Source organism: Coturnix japonica, chromosome 9, assembly GCF_054131305.1.
Source record: "Coturnix japonica strain WE chromosome 9, WE-NBRP24, whole genome shotgun sequence".
NCBI lineage: Eukaryota > Metazoa > Chordata > Aves > Galliformes > Phasianidae > Coturnix > Coturnix japonica.
Genome location: NC_140671.1, coordinates 26,590,664 through 26,602,682, shown reverse-complemented (window position 1 = coordinate 26,602,682; position 12,019 = coordinate 26,590,664). Strand labels below are relative to the sequence as shown.

At 46.2% G+C, this 12,019-nt stretch overlaps 1 protein-coding gene across 2 annotated transcripts; it reads right to left on the bottom strand.

The window, feature by feature from the left end:
- Positions 1-925: 925 nt before the first annotated feature.
- AGTRAP (angiotensin II receptor associated protein) lies at positions 926-7,901 on the bottom strand. Of its 2 annotated transcripts, XM_015882369.3 has the most exons (6): positions 7,818-7,901; positions 4,457-4,491; positions 4,140-4,251; positions 3,327-3,525; positions 3,066-3,104; positions 926-1,806 (listed from the first exon to the last, which is right to left on the bottom strand). In XM_015882369.3, the coding sequence occupies exons 1-6, from the start codon at positions 7,842-7,844 to the stop codon at positions 1,700-1,702; spliced, it is 519 nt and encodes a 172-aa protein (XP_015737855.2). In that variant the 5' UTR covers positions 7,845-7,901; the 3' UTR covers positions 926-1,699. The 2 variants fall into 2 exon arrangements, with proteins under 2 accessions (XP_015737855.2, XP_015737856.2); XM_015882370.3 differs by lacking the exon at positions 3,066-3,104.
- Positions 7,902-12,019: the final 4,118 nt, after the last annotated feature.

Here is a 12,019-nt window from a genome sequence, read left to right as displayed (position 1 = left end):
AAGAGCTTCCTTAGATGTAACCATATGTTCATGCAAATACTCAGAAAGTGCTGCATTGAAAATTGTCTGCAGTTCACAGGTCGAGGGAAGAAAAAGCTGCCTATCTCCTGAGTGTTTGAACATGGGATCTATAAGGTCACTGCACAGTTCTCAAGAACAGTAAAACACTGGATAAACCCACCCTGCGACTTGATAAAAAACAAACTCTGCCTACCTAGTCTTCATCATGGGAGAGTAAATCAGATTAATGCAGCTCTGCAGCATCTACTGTGTGTTCAGCCAAGCATAAGCAACACTGGTCCAGGCACAGCAGCAGGCCATCGTAATGCTGGTGCTGTAGAGGGAACGAAGCATCTGCTAATGTTTAGAGTGACAAAACTTGCAAGAAAAATGCTTGCCTTTAAAGATACAAATGGTACATTCCTAAGGGATAGAGCAAAGTTAACAGGGCTTTTGGTCATTGAAGAGTCAACACAGCATCAGGTCTTGTCAGAGAAATGCAATTCTCAAATAACAAATGCATACCTTGAAAGTGAACCTGCTTCAGAAAAACACACATCTTCCCAGCTCTTGTATTTTCCTTCAGCCAAGGCTGACAATCTTTTCTTCTTCTGACAAAACCTGCTGAACATTTATTTGTAAGGATTTCCCCCTGAAAGCCACAGCAGGGCAGGTTTAATGTGTATAAGATCTACATTTATAGCTTGCCACATTCCAGAGCTCACCACAAACCCACCTCTTCCCTTCCCCAGCCCTTTAACTCACTCACCTTCACTGCCAACACATCTCCATGCGGTACCTTCCACATGTTTGCTTAATGCTTACAACAGAGCCATTGAAGCCTTGTAGACCTTGCCCCCTAATAACCCTCCCAGAGCCTCAGGAATAGCAGTGTTTTCAAATGAAACATGGGTGACCAGTGTAATTTTTCTTTCTAACACAGAAGAACTGTGTTCATTTTATGTTTTTCTTAGAAAAGTATAACACTTCAAGTCCTATTAAGACAGGCAGCTGAAGGCAAAAGGACATTTCAAGGCACAGAACATATGTAATCAACATTTAGCAGCCATTAAGTATCCTGAAGAACATTTTACTTCCATAAAAGCATCAGTGAATGCTCCCTGGCCCAGTAGGAGCACTTGATACCAACCCCAACTGCACGTAAACCACCACAGCTAGCACAGGGAGTTATGGTCATAAATCTTCATTATAAAACACCATCAACAACAGCCCTGAAGAAGTCCCAGATGTTTCCTGGAAACATATCAACAACAAAACATGTTGAACTGTTGTTTTAGGGGCAGTCCTTAAGCTTGTTAAAGATAGCTTGCCCAGGAACATCCTGTGCATCTCCCTTACTTAGAATAGAGAGGATGCACAATACAAGACTTAGTAGAATGCAGAAGGTGCATCCACTTGCACATACATAGGAGGGATTCAGGGGGAGAGAGGAAAGCAGTGTGTTGAAATTACAAACAGCTTAAACAGCGCTTAAACAGCTTAAACAGTGCTTAAAGTCACTTGAGATCTTCCGGACTCACTCCAAGAACCCCTCTGTCTAATCTTCAGGAAGGAAAAAGTCAAATCAGATCCTCTTCTGTTTGCTCAGTAGAAGGTCTTGTTTCATCAGAATAGACACGGGAGGAGTGTAAGGCTGGACTGGGGGAGGGAGGTGTCCATTCTGCTGCAGACAGGGGCCTCAATATGGTTGCTGAGCTGTCTTGCTTGAGTCAGGCCACAGTGGAGAGGCATCCTGCTGATCAATTGTCTCATAGGCGCTGCGGTCCCGGCCTGCACGGTTGAGACCTGAAGAAGAAGAGAACCAGCTTGATAAAAATAAAATAAAATGAGCACAAAAAAACCACCCGGAATCTCTTAGAAGAAACTAAAAGTTGAGTGGCATGCCATGTTACCACAACAGGCTTGTTTTACACAGTGAGGATGCTGCCCAGTGGTGAAGAGGGCTTTTGTTTCAAAAGAAAGACAAGACAGAGGACCTGGAAAATCACAATTAAGTTCAAAAGAAAAATGCCAGTTAGTAGGAAAAGAGAAAAATTGTCAACCACGTTCAACAGAAAACAACAGCACATGGTTTGTACTGAGAATGTTGTGAGAAAGACATTTCAGGAGAGGATAAGAAAATACTACGTGAGTGAATTCCAGCTTGTGCCTGGGAAGAGATTCTGACATCATGCCTGTGCTGGAATAGCATGGGGAGAAGGGAGAATACTCACCTATACTTTCTATAGGATACAGATATCAAATCTGAGTTACAAGTAGAGTAAGCAGCTAATAAAAACTGGCACAGACATGGCACACAGGCCTTCTGAGCCAGCTAAGGGAGACCTGCCAGCATCTGCCCAAGCAGCTGATGGAGAGAACATCCATATTCTTCTATTACAAGATGCAAACTATACTGTGAAGCCACCGTTTTCCTCTGAAAGCCTCTCCTTCTCTACAAGCATCCACCTCTTTTCACAAGAAGCCTCATCTTTTTTGCTAGCACCAATGCAGTCTAAGTGGCAGCTTTTAAACACTGCAGTGCTAGTTATACCACCCTTTGTCCTACAGAGCCTCAGGAAAGAAAAAGACAACTGCACTAGGCTGCTGGTTTTGCCAAGATGAACTCCCACACAGCAAACACTCTCTGGCAGCTGCCCCAGTATGAACTAGCACCAGGAATGCTTGGCAAAGAAGCTGACAGAATACCCAACCATAACACCTCTCTCTGGCAGGGCTGCCACATTATTTCTAGCAACTACAGCCAGGAGGAAAAACAAGTGCCTCCACACAAAGCAGCAGAAGGTAAACGTCAGTCCCATTTCCCAGGTAAGGAAACAGCAGTCCACAACAATTAAGATAGCTAGGACACCGAGTTAGAAACCCACCCTTTCCTCACATGCATAATTCCCAGGTAGAAGGGATGATGCCTTTACTTCCCCACAGAAGGAAAAGGTTGACAAAGTGAGAAGGACACCCAAAGGCTTCTGAGAAGCGCACAGAATGCAGGAAGAGAGGAAAAACCTGAGTTAACTGAGTAAGAGTGACAGCAGTGGCATCAATACCATTGTAGGCAAAACGGCTGTCAGACGAGGACTCCAGGTCTGCAAGGGAAGAGAGGAAGAATATAAATTTAAGGCCTAAGACTCAGCAGGAGCACAAAAGTGAGAACAGACACGAGGAAGAAAGAGGTCATCCTCTTCTCCTTGGAAAGAGGGGCAGAATCCAGATGCACACGGCTGAGGCTGAAGGGTACAATTCTTCCCTAGCAGCATTCTCTAACATCAGAGGATGCGGCCCACACTGATCTAGAGGAAGCAACCTACCTATGTTGAAGATGTATTCTCCTCCACGCTCCCGGTACATTCGATACACAAAGTAGCAGGATCCGGGTTTCAGGAGGAGGCTGAAGATGGCCATGCCCATACTGAAACGCTTCGCATCGATGAGATAAGTATGTAAAGGGTAGTAGACGGAGATGTGAATGATGTCTGTGAGGACTGTGAACAGCAGGCCGGACAGGAACTGGAAAGAGAGAACAGGACATGAATTGAATGAGGAATTAACTACCAGGAGTAACAGCCAGTTATAGGTTCTATCTGCTAGAAGATCAGCATTCACACAGTTATGCTTTCACCTCTGCATAACACAACACCTCTGTATGACCCCTGACACAGCCCCAAGGTAAACAGATTATCGTATGATCTCATACATCATGTATTTTCTTCACATCTGCTGGACGCTTTCTACTAGTATGTTCCTGGGTTGTTTATTTATGCTTGCCAATTTCTTTAATGATCAGAGAAGGGAATCTCTAAAGACATCTCTAACTCAAGCATATTAAATAGTCTGAATCCTCCTCTGGCATTGAAAGCGACAACAGCAGGCAGAAAATAAGAACCAAGTATGCCTTACCCCTGAGAAGCAAAATAATGGATAGTGAATGCTTCTCACCACAGTTTATAGTGCTTAAGTAGAAGCCAGGTTCCCTTGGGGAGACAAGAATAAATAAATAAAGAGTTTGACTTGTTCACTGTTGCACTGGGAGCAGCTGAAGATCATCACTGATTCAAAGGAACCTTTCTGCCCTCCACCCTCTCCCTGAGCAGCCAGGTAAAGGCAAATGCCCTCACACTCACCATCACGATGGCATCAAGGGAATCTCGCTGCACAATGGCCCAGATCCCCACTGCAAGGACACTGAAATTCCCCCAAGCATAGGAGGCTGGAAACGAGTTATTCATGCATCCCCTGCCAAACAAGACAAAGAAAACCCAACCCAAGTTCACAAGGAGCCTGCAGCAGTGTTTGCATTTATCCCTGCTCCCATACAGGCACTTGGCCTTAGGATCTCCTTGCACACAGGTGTGAACAGGGAGTGCTGATTCCCCAAGAACATCCCATTCTTAGTTTGAAGGAAGCTCTTCTCAAGCCAGGCCAGTTACCAATCACTCACCACACTGTGAGCAGCCAGTGCACCAGAATGATGGCCTATGGAAAAACAGAGAGGAAGACAGGTCAGCAAGTGGGAAAACTGTGGGAGAAATGATATAAAATTATACCACCTCATCCCTATGACAGAGAGCAGGAGGGTGCCCTGGAACCAGTGCAAAAAACTACCCTAGCAACAGGGCCAGCAAAGACAAAACCATTTTTTCTCTGCTTCTGTTGCTGAGTATTTCCTGTTGTGCTCCACTGTAGTCATTCATCGCTGTCATCATCACTGCTGACAGTGGATTCAGGGCATGCTTAAGCCTTTTCTAAATGTGTTATTGATTTTGGAACTCCAGAAGTCAAGCCAGACAACCTAATTCACACTAAACTAGCACAGCTCATATATGACCAATCTACTATCCCACCACCAAGAAGTCCATGAATTGTCATGACTGCAGCTCCCAGCATTTTCACTGTGAATTCCCCTTTACCCCCTTCCAACCTGCCTCACTCCAATATTAACAGACCTGAAGTCATCTTCTAGGAACCTAAAGAGCCAATCCTGCCATGCTACACCACTCTTTTCACTTCCAGGGACAACACTAGTGCCCAAATACTGTCACATTTATTGACTCAAAATGTCTACACCTGCTCTAACTTCACACAGAACTCGTGGCTTCAGGAAAGTTAATGACCCATGAAGCTGTGACGTGAGTGAAACCAGAAGGAGCGATGCAGCTGCAATGGCTTGGACTGTCCAGCCAAGATATCACAACATAGATATCATAAGACAAAGCCCTGGTTGCACTGGAGCACCCTATCACATCTGCTGAGCATTCAGCACAGACCGCCTGAACTTCAAACGCTGCTCAAACAGGTTTTTAATAATGACTATTTTTTTTAATTGCTCATGAAAGCCTACAAAATGCTCCAGCACCACCCGCTGCTTCCCCCTCCTCCCAGATTGCACCGCAGAGACCAGGCAGAAACTGCTAATCAGGAAAATACAAGATGTTCTTGGATAAGAACGGAGACATGCAAATAGCATTCACCCAAGAGACGATCACAACATCAGGGAAATTCTTAATTAGGTAGTATTTAATTGCACGTTATGCACTCACAAGACCCCTCAAGGCTCAGCAGTTAATATAATTACGCAGAGTGGGTTTTATTATATATATATATATTTTAAGCTGTCTAGATCAATATTGCAGTTATTAAATTAAGAAGCAGGCTCCATCACCAGCATAAAGTCAGGTAAGCAAGGGCTGGTAATCCAGGGGGCTGCTGAAAGAAAAAACAAAGCATTTCCTTCCGAGCTATTAGTCTGAGTTATCTGACAGCTCTTCAGGGCACTATGGAATTGGCTGATGGTCTCGGTATGCTTTCACACAGAAAACGGAGTGTTAATGAAAAACATTATTTAAAGCTGCAGTCATTACGTGAGATAATTTGCAGGCAGCCTCCTGGTGAGACAGAAGAATTCATTCCCATCTGTTCAGGGGGATATATCCATACCTAAGAGCATACATTGCTTTTTTGAAGAGTTCTTTGGAACAAGAACTCATTCTGCCTGCCTGGAGGTATTCAGAACCCACCTGGATGCTTTCCTCTGCAGCCTCCTTTGGGGTGCCTGCTCTAGCAGGGGAGCAGCACTAGATAATCTCCAAAGTGGTTGCCAGCTCTTTGAGTTGATCTACTTGATCTACTTTTCAAGTTAGCTTTGCTTTGAGCAGGAGGCTGGGCTAGGTGACATACATAGGTCTCTTCCAATCAAAATGATGCTAGGATTCCAGAGCTAGCACATAAAAACACTCGAGAACAAAACATCTGATTTCAGGCATATTCTTTGTAGGGCCTTTTCCAAGCTCAAGCAAACTTGATATTTCAAGATTCAGAATAGCTATTGCAACAATCCCAGCCATCAAACACTCACTGCAATAATAAGGTGATGCTGCTTTCCACACTTTGCTGAGCATTACTACCAGAGCTGAGCCAGTAGATGCTGCTCCATGAGTGAATTCTTCATCTACTGCAGGTCAAGGCCTGCCATATTAATGCTACAGTCCTACCTGCGGGTTAAAGAGGGACCTCAAGGCTGAGACTTTGCTACAATCTGGCACAAATGCTGCACTCACGCAGGTCTTTGGAAGTTTTCTTCTTCTGTCATTAGGTTTATCCATCTGATCACAGAGAAACTGTAACCAGTTAATGCCAATCCATAGAAGTAGTGTGTTATTCCCAATCCCTCTCTGAATGAGAACCTTGCCAAACTTTGGGTTGTGTTTCAGAGCAGCAGGCCACAACTCAGAGACAGCACAAAGATGCAGGACAATTATTAACTCACTGTGTTACAGCCCTTGAATCCCAGAACGCAGCATGGCTTAGGTTGGAGAGAACCTGAAAGATCATTTGGTTCCAATCCCCTGCCAACTCAGGGTCCATCCAACATGACTCCAAGGATGGGGCATCCATAACTACTCTGGGTAACCCATTTCAGCACCACACCACCCTAACCAGTACTGTACAAAAGGTACTTCCCAATGCTGAGAACACTTTGGCCAGGTCAAAATCACTCTTACCCAGGAGGAGATTTAAGAATGGTTGCTAAAAAGCAGGGAGGAAATGCAACATTTTACTTATGTTGTCATGGTGACTCGTTCATTCATGAAGCATCTCCTTTCTTCCAGCTCCTGCAACCAAACTGCAAAGCTTTCAGCAACGCACCCAAAACCCCAACAGGGAAGCTGGGAAACAAGCAGCACGTCACCCTAGAAGGCTCTGAAAGTATAACTAATGAAGGAAAAACAGGGGAAAGAGTCTAAAAGGCTTCAGTCTCACGAGCAACATGAAGAGCAAAGGGGGCCGATTTCAGCCTCTGTGTGAGGAGCTGCTTCCTCCTGAAGTTAACGGGTAACTTCCGAAGTCCTTTTATTTCCCGTTTCTCCACTAAACATCGCACAAAAGTTTACAGCCTCCCTCATTCCACACCCTCCCCCCCTAGAAATTAAGTTAAAACACAGAACAGCAGTTTCTGTCGGTCTATACAAGCCCACAAAGCCGTCACCTTCCTGAGGTGAGTTCCCTGACCAGCACCAACTTCGCCTCCTCAGAAACCCATAAGGATCACAGCTGGGGGATGGAGGGGGGATTGGGAGGTAGAAGGCCGAGGGGGGGCCCACCTGGGCGACAACCCCTACTAAAAAAACCCTCCACAAAAGGCAGAAACAGCCACTTCTCCCTCCACAAACACCCCCACGCCTCCACACAAGGCACCATACCAGCCTCAACGCCCACCCCCGTACTCTTTTCTCCCAGCCGACCCACCTCGCCCCACAACAGCTCAGCCCCACATAAGCTCTGCCCTATATCCCCCCCCGTACCTTGAGGCTGACGGCAGGCAGCTCCATGGCAGTGGCCCGCCCGCCCCGTGACTCCCACCGTGGGGCTGCTCCCCGGGGCCGCCCAAAGGAGGGAAGGAAGGCGGGAGCGGCCGGGACACCGCCTCCCTCAGCGCCCTGCCCCGGGGGAGGATCCCAACATGGAGGGGAGCCTCGTTGGGGTTTTTGTCTCAGCTGTCAGGCTGTGAGGTGTTGGACGAGGAAGATATGGAGGATATGGAGTGTGTCCAGGGATGGGAACGGAGCTGTGTGTGGAGCGCAGTGTTATGGGGAGCAGCTGAGGGAAGGAGATGGGTCAGGCTGGGGGAGAGACCTCATTGCTCGCACAGCTCCTGAAAGGGGGTTGTGGCAAGGTGGGCTCAGCCCTTGAACCGTGTAACAGCAACAGTATGGCCTTAAGACACAGCAGGGGAGGTGCAGGTTGGGTATTAGGGACAATAAAGAAGGAGCAGCTGCCCAGGGAGCAATGGGGTCACCATCCATGGAGGTGTTCAGTGTGGAGATGTGGCACTGAGGGACGTGGGCAGTGGGCACAGTGAGGTGGGTTGGGTTGGACTTGTTGATCACAGAGCTCTTCCCCATCCTTAAGGAGCCTATGATTTAGAATTGGGACTTCTTCACTTCTTGTTCTGAAGGCTTTTCCTATTTTAGAGCTGGGGAAGTTGTTAACTAAACGACCAACCCCAACCCACAGTGTACAGCTATGAATTCCTTTCCTGCCCTGTTTATAACAGCCATCTTCTTCCCACATACAGCAATAGGATAGCAGAACCAAGAAGTAAGGGTGACCCTCCCCAACCCTCCCTGCCCAGTATATGCATGATCCATCTGCAGAGCATGACATTTCACAGACAGATTATGACATTTTGCTGGGTCGGTTTCTTTATTGTAATTTACTTTTAAGACAGGGCCTCTAAGAATGAGAGAGGAGCCAGAAGTTCATTGCAGAAGCTGGATGTGGAAATGTGTGAGTCACCCTTCAGTCCCACATCCAGTTCAAGCAGTGCAGTGCAATGTTATGTGTAGGTTGTCTGCAGTAGGGGATCTGAACTCACACGTTCTCAACCAAGCCACAAACAGGCCTTGGAAAAGCCATTTGTGCCTCTGGGAAGGGGAGTCTCTATCTGCCCTGTCCTCCACTGCAGCCCAGTTTAAGTGTAAGCACTGTCTGGATGCAGCAGTATGTGGCAGCCTTTGCTCCTTCCAGCATTCTTACTTGGTCTGACTGAGACAGGCGGTCCCATTATCATGAACGTGGTGTGAGCTGTAATTTGGATTGATGTGACTGCTGTTCAATGCAAAGCATTCATTTCCCCTTGTACAATGGAAGTGCTTTACTTCATTTTGTTCATCAATGTATTGTGCAATTAATTCAGCCCTGTTTATTATATTCTGGGCTTGTATGTCATGGACTCAGGGGACTTGGAAATGCCTTAATGATCTCGTGGATATGAAAACAATGAGAGCTGTGATAGACATGATGCATTTGCACGTCTCTCACACCTATTGGATCTAGAGGTTGGTTGTTTTTTATGTCTGCTTTGCTCTGCCTGTACCTTGTAAATTGCCTCTCTGTGTAACCCGCTGCCTCTGTTCTCTTCCTTAGGCCTGATAGCTCAAAGCATCACAAACATGGTGAGAAAGACAAGCAGCGGGTTAAAGACTGCAGGGAGAAGCAGACAACCCCAGAGCCTGGAAACAGAATACAGAGATTTTCTTAACTAGGCTGAGTTCAGCTCACTGCAATTAATATCCAGCAATTAGCTGCTTTACATGAAAGGTTTGGGTAGCATGCCTTGTGCAAATTAAGTAAAAACCTATTGCACAGCTGATTCCCTTCCTGGCAGCATCAAAGTGGGGCTAATAAGGCAGAAATGTTTTCCTTTGCATCTTCAGGATGCCGTACTTTTAGTGGGCAGGGTGATAGCAGTTCTGTGGGGAAGCATAGGCATTACTACCATTGCTCCTGCTCTCCTTATTCAGCCCACAGAGATAAGGCAAGCTCACTGCTCATAGCTCTGCTCTTCTTGTCACTCACTTGGGGTCTAATCTAAAGGTAACTAATGACCACAGCTGCCGTGGTGCCTTTGAGTTGTGTCCTGTCTGCAGAGCCAAGAGCAATGAAAGCATCAGCACTGCACAAATGCACCGTATCACCAATAGAGACTTTCAGAATAAGCAGTGAGGAAGGGTAGATAGATAGAAGTTGTCCCGGCTCTGCAGACTCCCATTTAGATCCCAGGGGGAAATCAGCAAGCAGAAGCATCATTTGGATTGAAAGGGACACTGAAGTCATTTTGCAGTGCTGGTGAGAAAGCTCACTGTGAAACATACAGCAAGATGATTTGAGGAGTGGGGAGGGTTACATTAATAAGGCATATAATAAAATGAGAGATTCCTTTCTAATCTCGGCAAAAAAAGAAAAAGAGCTGCTCCTGTGTTTTTCTATAGTATAGTAATATAGACACAAGCAATTTAGTATAGCGTGGGTTTGAAATGGAAGCACTTTCACACCCCGTGGATTGACAACAGGGTAATTACCAGGGGAGGAGGGGGGGAAGAGAGGGTTTCAGTCAAACACCCCCCAGCTAAAATGAATGCAGGCTATTACAGACCTGAGAGATAATGATTCCCAAGTGTTTTAATTTGTGCTTCCCCTCCTTGTCTCCCTTGCAGTCATCATTTTGGCAACTGCCAGCAACATCCCTAACACACTCAGCAGCATTCACAGAGCAGGCAGCTGCTGAGATGATTATGTCAAATCAGCACTCTGTCCTCTCTTTTCCACGTCTAATGATTCTCACCCTTGGAGGAGTGCTTTAAAATGATGTGTATACCTCAGACTCATTGTGAGGCTGCTGAAAGCAGTAGCTGTGTAGAGCTGGACTTCGGGTGGCATGTTGTCATTCACCTCACTTGTATGTATGCAATGCAATTAAGTTTCAAAATGATTCCACAGAGCCCCGCTGTTGTATTTTTGGGCCTGGCTCAAAGTCCTTTCAAGACAACAGAAAAATCCTCCAAGAGCTCTGGATTAAACTCGCTGAGGGCAGGAGAGAAGCTGAGTTTGTGTGAATTCTTCATTGGAATTTCTCAAACGACCCACTGAGAAGAACACATAAAACAAGGCTTGCTTGACATTAGTCTCCCTCCGCCTTACTCAGAGCTAACATCCCCAAAGGCAGAACTGTCACCGACTGCATTGCAACCGGGAGATGCAGAGAAGGAAGGGAAAATGTGCTGAATGTAACCTAGTGTTACTATCACTGCCACCGCTGTGGTGCTGCTGAGACAGCAGAGCAGCACTTCAAAGCTTTCCAGCGCTCAGAAGTGGGTTGGACTTGCACAAACATTGCCCCTGGGTTTTATGTCATGGGCTGATCCTGCTTTCTATATCTCGGCACATTATTTACTCAACAGCTTTCATTGGTACTGCAGCCGTGAAGTCAGTAATATCTCTGGCAGAGACATAAATCAGGTTGCTTGATTCTGCTCACCCTGCTGTGGCAGTGCAGTGTGCTCACATCCCGCTGCTCGCCCTGCCTGCTTCTCCTCTGCAGCATCACAGTTCAATTCAGAAAGCACGAGTCTCACCCAGGAGCTCTCTTTACTGAAACTCCAATCTGAGCAGTCAATCCAATAATCTCGTGGCTCAATTCGTTATAATTAACTCAATTTTCACTAGGAGGATGTGGGGCCACAAATACCTGCACCACCACGGATAAAGATCCCTGCCAAATGTCCAGCTTTTTTAATTGCACTTTTCCAACACAGACCACGGCTCTGATATCAGAAAGCACTGCAATATCAAAACCTGCCTTTGATAAAAGACTGTGCATGTGGTTCTTATTGCTGTCACACAGACCGGGATTTGAGAGCTCTGCAATTGACTGTGATCAATTAAAGCCTTTTTCCCTTTATGCTTTCACTGACAATAGCACTGGCAGTACCACCTACTGTTCTGCATCTGTGCTGAGGGAGGGGCTGCATTTCTCTCTCTGGGTTAACAAACTGCATCCCTGCTGCCACAGCATAGAGCTGTATCCAAGCCACCGTTCCTTACTCCAAATTTTCAGGCTGAGATTGTCATGCTGTAATTAGAAATCAAAATAGCTATGGCCAGATGAACGTCAGGCTCTGCCTAAACCCTCCTTTCCAGATCGCTCTGTGCATCTCCCAGCAGT